The following is a 19,478-nucleotide window of genomic DNA, read 5'->3' as shown; positions in this document are numbered from 1 at the left end:
TGCTGCTGTTACTAATACTAAAAATACTACAATGGTATGTCAGACTTAGCTTTGTCGTGGGTTAACTCTTATCTTACTGACAGGATGCAATGCGTCTCCCATAATAATGTGACCTCAGACTATGTTAAGGTAACGTGCGGAGTTCCTCAGGGTTCGGTTCTTGGCCCTGCACGCTAGGCGACATCATACGCAAATACGGTGTTAGTTTTCATTGTTATGCTGATGACAGCCAACTCTACATGCCCCTAAAGCTGACCAACACGCCGGATTGTAGTCAGCTGGAGGCGTGTCTTAATGACATTAAACTATGGATGTCCGCTAACTTCTTGCAACTCAACGCCAAGAAAACGGAAATGCTGATTATCGGTCCTGCTAAACACCGATATTTATTTAATAATACCACCTTAACATTTGACAACCAAACAATTACACAAGGCGAATCAGTAAAGAATCTGGGTATTATCTTCCACCCAACACTCTCCTTTGATTCACACATTGACAGTGTTACTAAGACGGCCTTCTTTCATCTCCGTAATATCGCAAAAATTCGTTCTCTTTTATCCACTAGCGACGCTGAGATCATTATTCATGCGTTCGTTACGTCTCGTCTCGACTACTGTAACTTATTATATTTGGGTCTCCCTATGTCTAGACTTTTGACAATAACAAGAAAGTTTGATCATATTACGCCTATACTGGCTCACCTGCACTGGCTTCCTGTGCACTTAAGATGTGACTTTAAGGTTTTACTACTTGCGTATAAAATACTACACGGTCTAGCTCCATCCTATCTTGTCCATTGTATTGTACCATATGTCCCGGCAAGAAATCTGCGTTCAAAGAACTCCGGCTTATTAGTGATTCCCAGAGCCCAAAAAAAGTCTGCGGGCTATAGAGCGGTTTTTATTCGGGCTCCAGTACTATGGAATGCCCTCCTGGTTACAATTAGAGATGCTACCTCAGTAGAAGCATTTAAGTCCCATCTTAAAACTCATTTGTATACTCTAGCCTTTAAATAGACCCCCCTTTAGACCAGTTGATCTGCCGTTTCTTTTCTTTTCTCCTCTGCTCCCCTCGCGGGGGGCACAGGTCCGGTGGCCATGGATGAAGTGCTGGCTGTCCAGAGTCGGGACCCGGGGTGGACCGCTCGCCTGTGCATCGGCTGGCAACATCTCTGCGCTGCTGACCCGTCTCCGCTCGGGATGGTGTCCTGCTGGCCCCACTATGGACTGGACTCTTACTATTATGTTGGATCCATTATGGACTAGACTCTCACAATATTATGTCAGACCCACTCGACATTCATTGCATTCGGTCTCCCCTAGAGGGGGGGCGGGGGGGGGGTTACCCACATATGCGGTCCTCTCCAAGGTTTCTCATAGTCATTCACATCGACGTCGCACTGGGGTGAGTTTTTCCTTCCCCTTATGTGGGCTTTGTACCGAGGATGTCGTTGTGGCTTGTGCAGCCCTTTGAGACACTTGTGTTTTAGGGCTATATAAATAAACATTGATTGATTGATTTATACTACTAATAATACTAATATTACAATTACTGCTAATAATAACACTACAATTAGTACGCCTACTAATCACAATGCTGCACTTACTACTACAAATGCTGCTGTTACTCATACTAAAAATACTACAATAACTGCTGCTAATACTAATACTACCATTACAACTACTGCCAATTGTAATATTACTACACCTATTAATCACAATACTACTATTACTACTACAAATGCTGTTACTAATACTACAAATACAATAACTTTTGCTAATACTAATAATTCTACTATTACAATTACTGCTAATAATAATACTACAATTACTACTTCTACTAATGATAATACTATTACAAATACTGCTAATAGTCATACTACAATTACTACCACTACTAATCATAATACTACAATTACTACTACTAACAATAATAATACTATAACTACTAACAATAGTGATACTATAACTACTAATAATACTACTACAATTATTACTAATACCAAAACTACTAGTTTTACTACTAGTATTACAGCTATAACTACTACCAATACGAATGTTGTCGATACATGAAACTAAAACCTATGTAGGTCTCAATTAGACCTACATTTCATATATTGACAGCCCCCAGCTAAAATCAACACAAAGTTGGCTATTCCCCCTCTAAACAAAAGTTGGGTCAAAACTGTCAACCTTTTTCCAAACATTTTCTCCTCTGCGCACACAATGCAGACAAGGTAGGTACACTAGACAAAAGTCTTGGGACACTTCAGACTACAAGTAGATAAAAGTATTGGGACACTTAGGACTAGCACCTGCCAAATACGCGGGCCCGTCCAACGCTGCTTGCAGCTTTAATTTTTGTTTGTTTTTTAATGTTTTGCTATCTTACTGTGTATGGGAAAAAACAGTACCGAAGTTGATTTTAAGGTAAAAAAAAAAACTCAAAATGTCACCATAAAATCTATTATAGTCTACAATTTGACTGATCATTTGTTTTGAAACTATAAGTCAATCAGATATTTAAGTACAGTATTTATCTTTATTTTAATTTAAAAAAAAATTTGGAATACATGATATAACATTTAGATTTTGATAATATTGAATTTTAAAAAGATATGCACTTGCATGTCATACATGATCATTTACTGTTAATATCTGCTTACTTTCTTTTAACATGTTTTAACTACACTTCTGTTAAAATGTAATAATCACTTATTCTTTTGTTGTTTGATATTTTACATTAGTTTTGGATGAGACCACACATTTAGGTACCAAGCCGATACCAAGTGGTTACAGGATCATACAGGGGTGTCACTAGCTTTTAAAGACAGGGGGGATTTAGTGTATATATATATATACACACAGGTAAAAGCCAGTAAATTAGAATATTTTGAAAAACTTGATTTATTTCAGTAATTGCATTCAAAAGGTGTAACTTGTACATTATATTTATTCATTGCACACAGACTGATGCATTCAAATGTTTATTTCATTTAATTTTGATGATTTGAAGTGGCAACAAATTAAAATCCAAAATTCCGTGTGTCACAAAATTAGAATATTACTTAAGGCTAATACAAAAAAGGGATTTTTAGAAATGTTGGCCAACTGAAAAGTAAGAAAATGAAAAATATGAGCATGTACAATACTCAATACTTGGTTGGAGCTCCTTTTGCCTCAATTACTGCGTTAATGCGGCGTGGCATGGAGTCGATGAGTTTCTGGCACTGCTCAGGTGTTATGAGAGCCCAGGTTGCTCTGATAGTGGCCTTCAACTCTTCTGCGTTTTTGGGTCTGGCATTCTGCATCTTCCTTTTCACAATACCCCACAGATTTTCTATGGGGCTAAGGTCAGGGGAGTTGGCGGGCCAATTTAGAACAGAAATACCATTGTCCGTAAACCAGGCACGGGTAGATTTTGCGCTGTGTGCAGGCGCCAAGTCCTGTTGGAACTTGAAATCTCCATCTCCATAGAGCAGGTCAGCAGCAGGAAGCATGAAGTGCTCTAAAACTTGCTGGTAGACGGCTGCGTTGACCCTGGATCTCAGGAAACAGAGTGGACCGACACCAGCAGATGACATGGCACCCCAAACCATCACCCAACCATGCAAATTTTGCATTTCCTTTGGAAATCGAGGTCCCAGAGTCTGGAGGAAGACAGGAGAGGGACAGGATCCACGTTGCCTGAAGTCTAGTGTAAAGTTTCCACCATCAGTGATGGTTTGGGGTGCCATGTCATCTGCTGGTGTCGGTCCACTCTGTTTATATATATATATACATACATACATACAAAAAAAATCTTTGTTTATGTCAACAATTTTCCCTAAAAGTCACATTGAGGCTAGACGGTGTGTTTTTTCTATTCATTAATAGACGGATCAATAGAAAAACTCCCTTCCCGACCTGCTATCTGAAAAATCTAGTTTTAATGCGTGAATACCGTAGGATGTCATTGTGTTACTGGAAAAAAAAGGGGATTAGAATGTGTGAATACCGTAGGATGTCATTAATGTGTTACTGGAAAAAAAAAAGGGGGTTAGATTTGTTCACAGATTCTGTTAAAGACATCATGGGTCACAGAAGTTTAGAAAACTTGAACAGAAAGTTCATTGTTCGTCCCTTGACAGCAGTGTACTTCTGGGGAGGGGCACCTCTGTTGCCTGTGGAGCAGCTACTAGTCATCTTGATTTAGGTTGGTCCACAGTCCAAACATATTTAGCGGCTTTAAATGAGAAATTAAACATGAGCAAAATAAGCCACCGTTAAGTGTTAGCGACGGAGAGCAAGGTGTTAGTGGCAACAACCGTGCCTCTATTTAAACTCATTGAATCGGGGCCCTCAGAGTTAAGAATTTAGAGGAAGTCGAGGACTAAAATGTCTCAACTTCCAGGAGAGTTCAGAAGAGTATAGATCAGGGGTTGGCGCGCAGTAAGCCTCTTCAGAGAACATAATACAGCTGGGGCATCCACGACTCCTTGAAAAAAAAGATTTTCTGCACAATAAACATAACTGTTGGATTCCCCCCAACCCCCGTACTCCATTTACTCTCTCAACATCCATCCATCCATTTTTCTACCGCTTATTCCCTTTGGGGTCGCGGAGGGCGCAAGAGCCTATCTCAGCTACAATCGTGCGGAAGACGGGGTACATCCTGGACAACATATGAATTAAAATAAATTCTACATTTATTCAGCATTCCTTTATGTCCTATTGAATTTTCCTATTGTAGTGCAGTTGTTCTTAATTATTTTCTGTCATGAACGCCTCCCTCATTAAGGACATAACTTTTTTTTTTTACATCTACCCCAAATTATGATGGGCCAGATTACTACACCGTATGATGGACCACCCCATGCATATTGACATATGGAATGTAGCCCATGTCAGCTCAGCATGGGTCTGTCGCCAGGGGAGGGAATGGCACAAAATCTTGCAATTTGGTCAAAAACAGTAAATTAGCTACGCTTCTTCCTTTCAAAGTACGATTAAATCTTTCCACCACCGAGGCTTTGAGATCGCTGGCTGTAGAAAAAATGGACAATATTGTGTTTCTTCATTAAAGCTTGAAAACTTTTGTTAAAAAAATTATTTTCCGGCGTCGGTTTGTAGTTTGCGAGGGATCTGGCTTTCCTCCAACAAAGATTGAAACGATTTAACCACGTCCTCGGCCGTCTTTCTCTTCAAAACCCTCACATAGGCCTTCTTGGAAAATACATCGATGACCGTTAATAAATAATTAAAACCGTTGTTATATTCAGCCAAGGCTTGCATGTCACAGAGGTCGGCTTGAAACTGGTTTAAAGGCCGAGGTACAAAGACTCTGTTTCTTGGAAAATTGATGCAGACCGGTTTCTGGAGTGTATACGCATCCTGCCCCGTTAAATATTCTTGAACGTTTTCTCTTGTGACACGTTGCCCCGTTTCATCCTGTACAGCTCTACGGAGTCGATCTACCCCTCCGAAACTACCCGGGTGTGCGGGTGTATAGTGCGCTTTTTCCATAGCTTTCTTCATTGTGGAAAGACGCAGAGAAATGACCTCGGGTTGCTTGGTACACATTTTTTTTATTAATTCATGAGAAACAACAGGGTATCTAAAACAATTTTTTTATATTTTTTTTATTCATTCATGAGAAACAACAGGTCGTGGAACTGTGGACCAGCTCTATACTCTCGGCAGGGTCCTTGAGGGTGCATGGGAGTTTGCCCAACCAGTCTAAATGTGCTTTGTGGACTTGGAGAAGGCATTCGACCGTGTCCCTCGGGAAGTCCTGTGGGGAGTGCTCAGAGAGTATGGGGTATCGGACCGTCTGATTTTGGCGGTCCACTCCCTGTATGATCAGTGTCAGAGCTTGGTCCGCATTGCCGGCAGTAAGTCGGATACGTTTCCAGTGAGGGTTGGACTCCGCCAAGGCTGCCCTTTGTCACCGATTCTGTTCATAACTTTTATGGACAGAATTTCTAGGCGCAGTCAAGGCGTTGAGGGGATCCGGTTTGGTGGCTGCAGGATTAGGTCTCTGCTTTTTGCAGATGATGTGGTCCTGATGGCTTCATCTGGCCAGGATCTTCAGCTCTCGCTGGATCGGTTCGCAGCCGAGTGTGAAGCGACTGGGATGAGAATCAGCACCTCCAAGTCCGAGTCCATGGTTCTCGCCCGGAAAAGGGTGAAATGCCATCTTCGGGTTGGGGAGGAGACCCTGCCCCAAGTGGAGGAGTTCAAGTACCTCGGAGTCTTGTTCACGAGTGAGGGAAGAGTGGATCGTGAGATCGACAGGCGGATCGGTGCGGCGTCTTCAGTAATGCGGACGCTGTATCGATCCGTTGTGGTGAAGAAGGAGCTGAGCCGGAAGACAAAGCTCTCAATTTACCGGTCGATCTACGTTCCCATCCTCACCTATGGTCATGAGCTTTGGGTTATGACCGATCACGGGTACAAGCGGCCGAAATGAGTTTCCTCCACCGGGTGGCAGGGCTCTCCCTTAGAGATAGGGTGAGAAGCTCTGTCATCCGGGGGGAGCTCAAAGTAAAGCCGCTGCTCCTCCACATCAAGAGGAGCCAGATGAGGTGGTTCGGGCATCTGGTCAGGATGCCACCCGATCGCCTCCCTCGGGAGGTGTTTTGGGCACGTCCGACCGGTAGGAGACCACGGGGAAGACCCAGGACACGTTGGGAAGACTATGTCTCCCGGCTGGCCTGGGAACGCCTCGGGATCCCCCGGGAGGAGCTGGACGAAGTGGCTGGGGAGAGGGAAGTCTGGGCTTCCCTGCTTAGGCTGCTGCCCCCGCGACCCGACCTCGGATAAGCGGAAGAAGATGGATGGATGGATGGATGGATGGAGAAACAACAGGGTTTGATGTAAAACAGGGATACCGTCGGCAAATTTAATCGGCTCGTGTAGTTTTTGTAGTTCAAACAAAACATTTACGGGGATGTCGCATCGCAGGCGATACATCGTCATAACAACAAACGGAGCATATAAAATGAACACGTGATAAGGTGAAGGTTGAAAAGACTTTTCTTTAGACCATTCCGACAAAATTATTTCAAAAATGTCAAAGTCAAAAGCATGAGAGACAACGGCTTCCTAGGTAGGCTTAGAGCGGGCATAATCAAGAATGATTTGTAGTTTTTGAGGTTTGTCCCGTTTTAGAATGAACGCTTCTAACGCGTCAATCAACGGGTAAATAACAGCGTGGTTCTCGACAAAGTTTACAAGTTTTCCCCAATAATTACCCATCTTTTTTTTTTTTTATTCTTCCAACACTCTGTCACCATATCAAGATGTCTCAAAATCGTTTCATCATCCCCCACCATCTCGGTGCGCACATCATCTATGGCCCCCCAGACATTTCTCTCAGATTAGTTGAAACAGCAGAGGCGACGTAGGTTTCGACCCTTGAATCCTCAGCCTTGATGCGACGAAGCATCAGCCAGCGTTGAATGGCCTCAATGAATTTAGACGTACGCAGACCCTTGATGACTCCAGCGTAGCTGTACAGGAGAAAGTCGTCTTCATAGGGTTCCAGGCATGGGTGCTGTCTCTGGCTCGGATGGTTCACCCGGCAGCCGAAGCACTCGCTCCGCCTGAACTTGCGGATGGCCTCGTTGAGGAGATGAAACACGACCGTTTTCACCGTGCTGGTGAAAAACAACAACATACCCCCATCGGTTTCATCGTCGATGTGCGATGTGGGTTCTGAGAGTGACGGTGATGGTGTCTGGGGCGATGGCGGAGTTTTGTTTACGAGGCAAACACACCGCATTCAGAGTTGAAAGTCTCCAGGGAAAAGACGTCGGGCTCGGTCGACGTGTTTTTAGGAGCACGAAGACTGGCACGGAAAAACCAACGACCCGCGGCCAAAGATCTCGTCTCCCAAGTAGCGCTGAACAGAATTCTTCTTTCGCTCAACTCAGCCGTCGTCGGGTAAGTAGACAAGCTTCCTTTTACGCGTCTATCGACCGAAGAAGGATCACGCCACAGGAAATCGTCCATAGCCAGACTTAACACATCGCTATGAAACGTTCGAGAAAGGGTTTCCGTCTCTTTTCAGCTGGAACAAGCAGAGATTCCCCCGTCTGGTATCTGAAAACGTATCCAAAAGATCCATCCATCCCGTGAGCTTCCAAACCTCATTTCTCACGCAAAGACTCGGATGATGGCATCTGAGTACGACTCAGAAACACTCTACTTTTCTGAGGGGCGTCGAGGTAAGTTTTCGACACACTATTTTTATAGATGGTCACCGGAGTTTCGCTAATCATGGCAAAATCGAGTTTCAGCGGCCTAGTCACAAAGTCTTTACTCGTCAATTGCATCCGCGTGCACCCCTCCTCCTTTGTAACCCCCAACCACATGCTTCTCGTGATGTCATTCAACAATACCCCCATTCATGTTCCAAATTCCGACTTGCTCGGGGGCACTTCCTCTGTAACCCCCCACAACCACATGCTTCTCACAATGTCATTAATATTAAACAATACCCCATTCATGTTACAAATTCCGGTCTTAACAACACTAGGTTCTGGTTTTAGCATCCGGTTCCGGTTTTAGCAACTTCTGGTCTTAGCATACGGTTCTGGTCTTAGCATCCAGTTCTGGTCTTAGCATCCGGTTCCGGTTTTAGCCACTTCCGGTCTTAGCCACATAGCCCTTTCCGGTCTTATCCGCTTCCGGGTGAAATTTGACCTTTGACCTTTAACATTTGACCTTTGACCCCCAGGGCCATAAATCACTCATTTTGACAAAAAGTAGGGACTTACTTCTCTCTAGTTGAGCAACAATCGTGTTCCCATGTTTAGTTTTTACTCATTTTTACTAATTGGTTTTTATCTAGTCTGCATTTTGTCTGTGTCATTATTACTATTGGCTTTTATCTAGTTTGCACTTTGTCTGTGTTATTTCTATTATCATTATTATCGACTCATCTTTGCCTTATTCTATTTTTTATTTTCCTATTTTAATGATGTTGGATCTGTGTTGTTGTTGTTGGTGGTGTGTTGTAAATTAGCTTTGGCTACAAACACTATGATGCATACATTGGATAACTGTTTCAGATGTCTATGTTTTTGTATCCGTCCCTATTTCAAATAAACCTCGAAAAAAAAAGGGACATGTAAGCTGAACTGCACCAATTTTGTCAAGAGGAGTGGTCAAAAAATTCAAGCAGAAGCTTGTGGATGGCTACCAAAAGCGCCTTATTGCAGTGAAACTTGCCAAGGGACATGTAAGCAAATATTAACATTGCTGTATGTATACTTTTGACCCAGCACATTTTCAGTAGACCCATAATAAATTCATGAAAGAAGCAAACTTCATGAATGTTTTTTTGTGACCAACAAGTATGTGCTCCAATCACTCTATCACAAAAAAATAAGAGTTGTAGAAATGATTGGAAACTCAAGACAGCCATGACATTATGTTCTTTACAAGTGGATGTCAACATTTGACCACAACTGTATATCCCTAGAATGTCTTTTATATAAAATACTCACATTAATGCTTATTTGAACACTCATGCTTGAAATAGATCATTTTGGAATGGATTGTGCCTGTGATGAACTCCATGACCAGTTGACTTTTGCGCAAAAGTGTGGTTGAAGAAAAAGTACAAGTTAAGCGCGTGACTTCCTGCTCCCGTTAGTATAATAAGGCTTGAGCGGAAAAGACATAAGGCCTGATAAGATTCTTAGTAAAGGAACAATTTGCCATAAAATTGTGGTTAATGTCTTGTAAAAACACCAGAATTATAAGGGCCACATGTGTGCTGCAAGAGCAACCGACCTTCCTGTGACCTCCCCTCGTTTGAGTATAAAAAGCGATGGATTCTGTATGAGGGCGCGCTTGCCTGCACATCGTCCAAACGAGCTTGGTGATTGTGTTGCCCACAGCCCAGAGTGCCTCTGTGAGTACATGTTTTCCTTTGATTGGTTAAACATTGAATTGATCTGACATTGTCTGTATTGGGAGTCCCCCGCCGACCGAATTGTTTGCAAAATGGATAAGATTGTTTGCAGTGTTCGGAAAATTACTTTTTAAAAATAATTGTTACTTTACCAAAAGGTTGTACGGTATACCCGTATTAGTGTAGTACTGCGATACTAATGAATCATTTTCTGTACTATATATAGTGCTATATATTTCGGTACTCCAAAAAGTACCGGTCCGCCAACCCCAACAAACAACAAACGCAATTGGTGGATCCACACCTGACATCCACTTTAATGATACAAAGTATAGTAGCGTATCTAGTCGATACTACTATGATTACGTCGATATCTTATGGCATCACAACATTTTCTTTCATTTTTTAAAAATGTATATTATGTTTATGAACTCAGGAAGTATGTCCCTGGACACATGAGGACTTTGAATATGACCAATGTATGATCCTGTAACGACTTGGTATCGGATTGATACCCAAATTTGTGGTATCATCCAAAACTAATGTAAAGCATCCAAACAAGAGAAGAATAAGTGATTATTACATTTTAACAGAAGTGTAGATAGAACATGTTAAAAGAGAAGGTAAGCAGATATTAACAGTAAACAAACAAGTACCATATTTTTCGGAGTATAAGTCGCTCCGGAGTATAAGTCGCATCGGCCGAAAATGCATAATAAAGAAGGCAAAAAACATATATAAGTCGCACTGGAGTATAAGTCGCATTTTTTGGGCACATTTATTGGATAAAACCCAACACCAAGAATAGACATTTGAAAGGCAATTTAAAATAAATAAAGAATAGTGAACAACAGTTTGAATAAGTGTACGTTATATGAGGCATAAATAACCAACTGAGATCGTGCCTGGTATGTTAACGTAACATATTATGGTAAGAGTCATTCAAATAACTATAACATATAGAACATGCTATACATTTACCAAACAATCTGTCACTCCTAATCGCTAAATCCCATGAAATGTTATACGTCTAGTCTCTTACGGGAATGAGCTAAAGTGTCTTGCCCAAGGACACAACGGACGTGACTAGGATGGTAGAAGGTGGGGATTGAACTTCGCCACGCCGTCCCCGTTTAAATGTGCTATGATGGCAGTAGTCTCCTTGTACACAAACAGTGTGTTGTTTGGATTGCAAGCTAGTCACTTCAGTCATTGTTTTGTTGTTCATTATTCCCACGTAGTAGTAGTGTGTTTGTGTATTACATGTTTTGCAGTGTGATGTTTCCTCCTTCTGTTTGACATCAATTTCATTGTTTTTTTCATATATTTCATGCATTGAACTTACTGCGGTTCTGATGCTGTCATGTTGACACAAAACCACATCAAAAGTAATCATGGCATTGTTACGTACATAAAGGTAAACAATTAGATTACTTCATTCAATCAATCAATCAAAGTTTACTTATATAACCCTAAATCACGAGTGTCTCAAAGGGCTGCACAAGCCACAACGACATCCTCGGCTCAGATCCCACATCAGAGCAAGAAAAAACTCAACCCAATGGGATGACAATGAGAAACCTTGGAGGGGACCGCAGATGTGAGATGTTTGTCCAGCTCCTCCCGAGGGATCCCGAGGCGTTCCCAGGCCAGCCGGGAGACAAAGTCTTCCCAACGTGTCCTGGGTCTTCCCCATGTCCTCCTACTGGTTGGACGTGCCCTAAATACCTCCCTAGGGAGGTGTTCAGGTGGTATCCTGACCAGATGCCTGAACCACCTCATCTGACTTCTCTCGATGTGGAGGAGCAGCGGCTTTACTTTGAGCTCCTCCCGGATGACAGAGCTTCTCACTCTATCTCTAAGGGAGAGCCCCGCCACCCGGCAAACTCATTTTGGCCGCTTGTACCCGTGATCTTGTCCTTTCGATCATAACCCAAAGTTCATGACCATAGGTGAGGACGGGAATGTAGATCGACCGGTAAATTGAGAGCTTTGCCTTCCGGCTCAGCTCCTTCTTCACCACAACGGATCGATACAGCGTCCGCATTACTGAAGACGCCGCACCGATCCGCCTGTCCATCTCACGATCCACTCTTCCCTCACTCGTGAACAAGACTCCGAGGTACTTGAACTCCTCCACTTGGGGCAGGGTCTCCTCCCCAACCCGGAGATGGCACTCCACCCTTTTCCGGGCGAGAACCATGGACTCGGACTTGGAGGTGCTGATTCTCATCCCAGTCGCCTCACACTCGGCTGCGAACCGATCCAGTGAGAACTGAAGATCCTGGCCAGATGAAGCCATCAGGACCACATCATCTGCAAAAAGCAGAGACCTAATCCTGCAGCCACCAAACCGGATCCCTTCAACGCCTTGACTGCGCCTAGAAATTATGTCCATAAAAATTATGAACAGAATCGGTGTCAAAGAGTTCAACCCTCACTGGAAACAGATCACTGGAAAAGCGTGCCTTATAGTCCGGAAAATACGGTATTCATGTTACTTTACACATAGTACCTCTTTGTATGTGTTCTTTTGCAATAGTATTTTAGAACGAGTTAAAAAATTTTGCTGCCGGCCGCATTTTGGGGTTCCTTCAAATGTGATCATCAATATTTTGTGTTGTTTTACACTAACATTTATGGTCTATCTCATGTTTATACAAGCCTGACTGTAAAAACATAAATTGTGTGATGAATGTTGATTTGTTGACAGAGCTCAAAGTCTAGTTGAAAGAAAACCCAGCAATAAATGTTAAGTGACGATGTATAAGAGCAGCTCTTGTTCATGATCTCTACACAGAAGCAAGAAGGAGCTCTCACCTGCAGGTTTGTACTCACACGCTTTTTGTCTTCTCTTTCACGCAGATTGTGATGACTCAGCAGCTCTTTTGTGCGACTTCCAAGGTTTCTCAGTCCGTCGTCTTCAACCTCTGCACCATCTTCCTGGCTAAGATGCTGACTGTGACTTTAGTTCTTTGTGCCATGGTGGCACTGGTTACAGCTGACGGTGAGCACCAAACAACCACTTGTTGCATGCGCAGAATGTCACACTCGTCACGTTTGCTTCGGTTGAAAGGAACTCTGGTGCCTTTGCTCTGCTAGTACAGTTGGTTCGGTCCGTTGTGAAAGCAATCATCCGAACACTGGGCTAGACCGCTTCAGGGTTAAAATTATGCAGTCTAAGCCTGGGTCCCTGGAGAGGGTCCAGACGAGGCCAAGGGGGAAAAAAAACCTTGTAGCCATAGCACACATAAAAGTGTGTAAGGGGGAAATATCAAAGAACACAATGGACATCAAAGACATTAAAAGAGCAGAGCTGATGCAACCGGCTGCCACTCCAGCAGTGCCATTTCTACATAATGCTACTAAAGTAAAACAACAAAAAATAATTACCAATAATATATATTGCGCACACACGATTGCACCATGCATAGACAAGCAACCAAACAAAAATATTTCAACACCCATATACACTGTGGTGGCCTCTGCGGTGTTCCAAGCCAGCGTCTGCTGGGGTGGGGGGAGCATGGCCAGAGACAGGAGCAGACCCAACAAAGAGACCAAGAGAGCCGACTCCACTCTCGGCCGCCACTAACTCTCGGCCAGTGTCCAGTCTGCATGGATGAGCGAGGATGCGTCTAAGGAGACCGAGGTGTCCGATACATTCTCTTCCAGCCAAGACACTGTGAGCCTTGTCCGTCCCGGCGCTCAGCGTCAGCTTCGCAGCCCTGTCTCTTCATCCGCATCTCCTCCAGTCTCTCCAAACGGACTCTGGTGTGGCATAGACCCAGCAGCTGGTCTCCATGGCCAAAAGGCTCCCATAGGCAGATCCAGAAGTTCACAAAAAAGCATCGCAGAAGTCACGAAAATGCCACTCCTTGTCGCACAGGGTCCCGAACCAAAAGGCAAAAAAAAAAAAAAATATGAAAAGAAGAGGGAAACATCATGAACACAAAAGGATGATACAAGAGCACAGAGCTCCTGCCACCAGCAGCCACTACAGCGGCGCCATCTTGGAACATAAACCTAGCAGAATATAAAAAAATAACCTTTGAAAAGAAACACAAATTCCAAATCAAGATCCACCTTCATTGTCATTGTACTGGCGGGGGTTACAATGAAATTGGGGCAGAGGTGCTCCCACAGACTAAAAGACACACGATAAAGACAAAGACAAAAACATGAAAATGGCACTAATAACAGAGACAAATGCTTGGAAAAATGTTCTGAATAAATTAATACTGAAAGTGCGATTAGTGTAGAAAACTGAAGGGTAAATGGTGCAATAGATATAGAGTGCCATAAAAGGTGCAAGAAGGTGGGGATGAGGTAGTTTGGGTTATTGTTTCCAGGGGGAATGAAGGGGAATTTTTGGGCACTGTTTAGGACCATCTGCCCTTCTGTTCTCAACTGTGAAGCCTGCGTACCACACTCCCAGACTGCAGGTCAGGACACTCTCCACAGAGGAGTGATAGAAGGCCAGCAGCAGCTACATTTCAGAGTTGTGCTTCCTGAGGACGCCCAGGAAGAACAGCCGCTCCTGGGCCTTCTTCACCAGGGCCCTAACATTAAAGATCCAGGAGCAGTCACAGGAGATGTGGGTACCCGAGAACTTGAATGTGGTGACGGTTTCCACCCGTTCTCCATTTATGAGAAGGGGGTATGGTCCTGTCTGTTTTTCCTGAAGTCCATAGTGAATTATTTAGTCTTTTGGATGCTCAGGGTCAGGTTGTTGTCTGAGCACCAGAGAGACAATTTCTCTACCTCGGCCCTGTACGCTGTCTCGTCCTCACCATGAGTAAGTCCAACCACGGTGGTGTCAACCACTTACTTAATAATGCGGTTGGTTGAGTGGGTCGTAGTGTAGTCGTGCATATACAGAGCGTATAGTAGAGGGCTCAAGACACAGCCTTGGGATGATCCGGTGTTGAGTGTAAGTGTGGCGGAGTGGTGGGTGCCGAGTCTCACCAACTGTAGGCGACCTGAGAAGAGGTTTTTAATCAAGTTGCAGGTGGGGGGGGGGATATGGAGTTGCAGGAGTTTGTCGTAAAGAATGTCCGGGATGAATGGTATTGAACGCTGAGATGTAATCCAGAAAGCATCCTTGGTCTTCAGGTGGCTCACTGCTGTGCGAATTGCTAAAGCGATTGCGTCCTCCGTTGACCGGTTTGCCCTGTAAGCATACTGGTGAGGGTCAAAGAAAGGAGAGAGGCAGTCTATGATGTGCTGGGATAGCGATCGCTCTAAAGATTTCCTGATTACAGACGTCAGGGCTATTGGTCTGTAATCATTCCGGCTGTCTATGGCAGTTTTTTGGGGGATGGGGATGACGGTGGAGGCCTTCAGACATGTGGGCCAGTGGCATGTGTCAGGGAGAGATTCAACAGTTTTGAGAGGATCTCGGGCAGTTGGTCTGGACAGGCTTTGATCACCGTGCCTTGGGTCTTCCCCGTGGCCCCCCCGGTCGGACGTGCCCTAAACACCTCCCTTGGGAGGCGTCCGGGTGGCATCCTGACCAGATGCCCGAACCACCTCATCTGGCTTCTCTTGATGTGGAGGAGCAGCGGCTTTACTTTGAGCTCCTCCCGGATGACAGAGCTTCTCACCCTATCTCTAAGGGAGAGCCCCGCCACCCGGCGTAGGAAACTCATTTCGGCCACTTGTATCCTTGATCTTGTCCTTTCAGTCATAACCCAAAGCTCATGACCATAGGTGAGGATGGGAATGTAGATTGACCGGTAAATTGAGAGGTAAAATGCCTCAGACATGCTTTATTCAAATCCACAGCGATGATGCGAACACCGTCTAGATTATCTCTCTTTTGTTTATTTATCATGTCCAGCAGATGGCTGAGTGCTGAGCTAACGTTAGCATCAGCGGGGATGTTAACAGCGGTCACAATGGCCACTGTTAGCTCCTTGGGCAAATAAAAGGTTTGGCACCTAACAGACATGGCCTCCAGATCCGGTGAGCAGTAGGTGTCGATAACTCTGCTGTCTGAGCACCAGTCCTGAAGCACATAAACACAGAGTCCTCCTTCTTTGCTGTTACTAGAGGCTTCAGTCCGGTGAATGGTGCAGCCGCTCGCTCCACTTTAGCGTCGAGGATTAGGAGGTGTAGCCAGGATTCGCTGACAATCAGCAGGCAATACTCATGGATATAGCGGTTGGAGACGATCTGTGACTGCAGCTCATCCTTCTTGTTGGCGAGGGATCTGGAATTTGTGAGGAAGATCGATGGTAGCGGCGCTAGTAGGCCTGCCCGGCATTCGCGTTTCTGCTATCCACCTCCGCGTCGCCGGCCTGTCCCAACAGCAAACCAAGCGGCTCCCGCCGGCCTCACTGTTTCTAACGAGATTGCTTGTGCGTCCGTCCTGGACATAAGTGTCTTTGTTTCATTTTTTGGTCGGGACCAGAAAACCACAAGTGTGAATGCAGCTTAAATGTGCTTTTACAGGATCAACACACAGAAACAAACAAGTGTTGCCACTCATTGGTTTCCGTTTGTCCACACTAGATGCAGCTGCCAACCATACCCATACTCGTGCGTCAAAGTGTCCAGCCAACTGGAAAACACACAACAACCGATGTTACTACTTTGAATCCTGCACTAAGAACTGGGTTAATGCTGAGGTGGGTATTAATATTTGATGCTTTTAGACAGCTGCTAGTTGGTTTGGTGTGGAAGAGACGTGTTTCTCTGGCTCTACTCTCCGCAGAGACAATGCCAGACCATGGGTGGGAACCTTGCATCAATACACGACGATGACGAGCATAAGTTCCTTCAGACCTTGACTCAGTCAGAAGGATGGATTGGAGGCTCAGATTGCCAAATGGTAATACATTTGCCTACATTTCTTTTGTGTGTTTTGATGCTAAACGTGATTCACCAGGCTGGAAGCTGGTTTTGGAGTGATGGTACAGACATGTCGGAAACTCTCTGGTGTCCACAAAAACCAGACAACACACTAGCAGAGTGCTGTCTGCAGACCAACAGTCAAGGTAGATCACCGTATTTGATGACTGATTTAAGAATACTTCTTCGTGTGTGTCATACATCAACAACTGCCGGCCAATCTCAGTCTCTACATTTGTCAGGAAGAGATTACATTTTCTTTTTGTCGACAGTCGCCAAATGCTGGGATGACATCGCCTGTGACACACTACTGCCATATGTGTGTGCAAAATCTCTTTAGACTGCAGGTATGTACAGTGACACTGTTTTGTTGCAGTCTTGTGCATATTCAAACTTTCTTATTTATCGTGCAATGACAAAAGGCTGACCTGGACCCATACTAGCAGAAGACTGGATATTTACCAACTGGAGAACATAACGCAGACATCTTTTCATACATGTAATAAACATATTGAGTATACAATGTGCATTCAGAATTATTTTTTATTTTTTCAAACATTTATGCATCCAGTTTTGACCTGTATGCTTAAATCATCGTGTACGGAGTAAAGGTAATACACACATGCCTACTGTATGTTCATAATTGACAGTTGGTACATTAGGACAATGTTGTGGCAGCAATATTTAATGTGCCCAGTTTTTGCTCCTTATTAAAAAAAAAGATTTGTGAGTCATCCACCTTTAATTTGCAAATGTGTCTCAGTTTGAAAGACAAGTTGTGTATTACATAAGAGGAGTCTTGTTCATGAGTGAGGGAAGAGTGGATCGTGAGATCGACAGGCGGATTGGTGCGGCGTCTTCAGTAATGCGGACGCTGTATCGATCCGTTGTGGTGAAGAAGGAGCTGAGCCGGAAGGCAAAGCTCTCAATTTACCCGTCGATCTACGTTCCCATCCTCACCTATGGTCATGAGCTTTGGGTTATGACCGAAAGGACAAGATCACGGGTACAAGCGGCCCAAATGAGTTTCCTCCGCCGGATGGCGGGGCTCTCTCTTAGATATAGGGTGAGAAGCTCTGTCATCCGGGAGGAGCTCAAACTAAAGCTGCTGCTCCTCCACATGGAGAGAAGCCAGATGAGGTGGTTCGGGCATCTGGTCAGGATGCCACCCAAACGCCTCCCTAGGGAGGTGTTTAGGGCACGTCCGACCGGTAGGAGGCCACGGGGAAGACCCAGGACACGTTGGGAAGACTATGTCTCCCGGCTGGCCTGGGAACACCTCGGGATCCCCCGGGAGGAGCTGGACGACATGGCTGGGGAGAGGGAGGTCTGCGCTTCTCTGCTTAGGCTGCTGCCCCCGCGACCCGACCTCGGATAAGCGGAAGAAGATGGATGGATGGATGGATGAAGTGCCACTTTGACAACTCAGTTTATTAAATAAAATAAAGACTAATTGAACCTCCACATCAAGAGGTGCCAGATGAGGTGGTTCTGGTATCTGGTCATGATGCCACCCGAACACCTCCCTAGAGAGGTGTTTAGGGCCCGTCCGACCGGCATGGGGCCACGGGGAAGACCCAGGACACGTTGGGAAGACTAAGTCTCCTGGCTGGCCTGGGAACGCCTCGGGATCATACTTGCCAACCCTCCCGATTTTCCCGGGAGACTCCCAAATTTCAGTGACCCTCGAGAAAATCTCCCGGGGCAACCATTCTCCCGAATTTCTCCCGATTTCCACCCGGACAACAATATTGGGGGCGTGCCTAAAAGGCACTGCCTTTAGCGTCCTCTACAACCTGTCGTCACGTCCGCTTTTCCTCCACACAAACAGCGGCCTAGTCACATAATATATGCAGCTTTTACACAAACATTAGTGAATGCAAGCATACTTGGTCAACAGCCATACAGGTCACACTGAGGGTGGCCGTATAAACAACTTTAACACTGTTACAAATATGCGCCACACTGTGAACCCACGCCAAACAAGAATGACAAACACATTTCGGGAGAACATCCGCACCGTAACACAATATAAACACAACAGAACAAATACCCAGAACCCCTTGCAGCACTAACTCTTCTGGGACGCTACAATATACACCCCCCGCTACCACCAAACCCCGCCCCCCCCAACCCCGCCCACCCAAAAACACATGGCGCACCAACACATCGAATCTTATCAGGTGTGTTGAAAGCCTACTAAGACGCCTGCTGATAAAGAAGCTGCCTTAAAGCCAGCCGCAAAGAAAGGTGTGCACCAACTACATTAAAAAAATTAATAGATATGACTAATAAGTTAACCCTTTAAACCAGGGGTGTCAAAACTACGGCTCGCGGGCCCGCGTAATGAGATTGCTTTTTTTTTTGAACGAAATAAAACTGTTGTTCTAAATGTGTCCACTGGATGTCACAATAGCAATTCTGTTAGGCAAGCAAACTGTTTATACCGGGGCCAAGCAAGGGGTGGACCAGGGGTCGGCGTCCTCAAATTAGCCCGCAAGACGTGAGTTATTAAGGAATCTTGTATTCATTTTAAAAGTACAACATGAGTTTTCCCTGGTCAAAGACTTTTTATGTTTGGAATGTGCAGCATCTATTTATATGACTGAATGCAAACAACCTTCCCTAGTCATGGTGCAAAAAAAGAAAACATCTAAAAAATCTACCGAACACAAAATGTAAACAAATATGGATATTATAAAAAAAAAAGGCCAATC

The 19,478-nt window shown here is 44.6% G+C and overlaps 1 protein-coding gene across 1 annotated transcript; it reads left to right on the top strand.

The window, feature by feature from the left end:
• Positions 1–8,160: 8,160 nt before the first annotated feature.
• LOC133617331 (type-2 ice-structuring protein-like) lies at positions 8,161–17,284 on the top strand. Its single transcript, XM_061977268.1, has 8 exons — positions 8,161–8,212; positions 9,839–9,906; positions 12,772–12,913; positions 16,423–16,538; positions 16,625–16,741; positions 16,799–16,907; positions 17,034–17,108; positions 17,184–17,284. The coding sequence occupies exons 1-7, from the start codon at positions 8,161–8,163 to the stop codon at positions 17,099–17,101; spliced, it is 672 nt and encodes a 223-aa protein (XP_061833252.1). The 3' UTR covers positions 17,102–17,108; positions 17,184–17,284.
• Positions 17,285–19,478: the final 2,194 nt, after the last annotated feature.

The sequence above is a fragment of the Nerophis lumbriciformis genome, linkage group LG16, assembly GCF_033978685.3.
Source record: "Nerophis lumbriciformis linkage group LG16, RoL_Nlum_v2.1, whole genome shotgun sequence".
NCBI classification, from domain to species: Eukaryota; Metazoa; Chordata; class Actinopteri; order Syngnathiformes; family Syngnathidae; genus Nerophis; species Nerophis lumbriciformis.
This window is presented reverse-complemented; position numbering and strand designations above follow the sequence as displayed.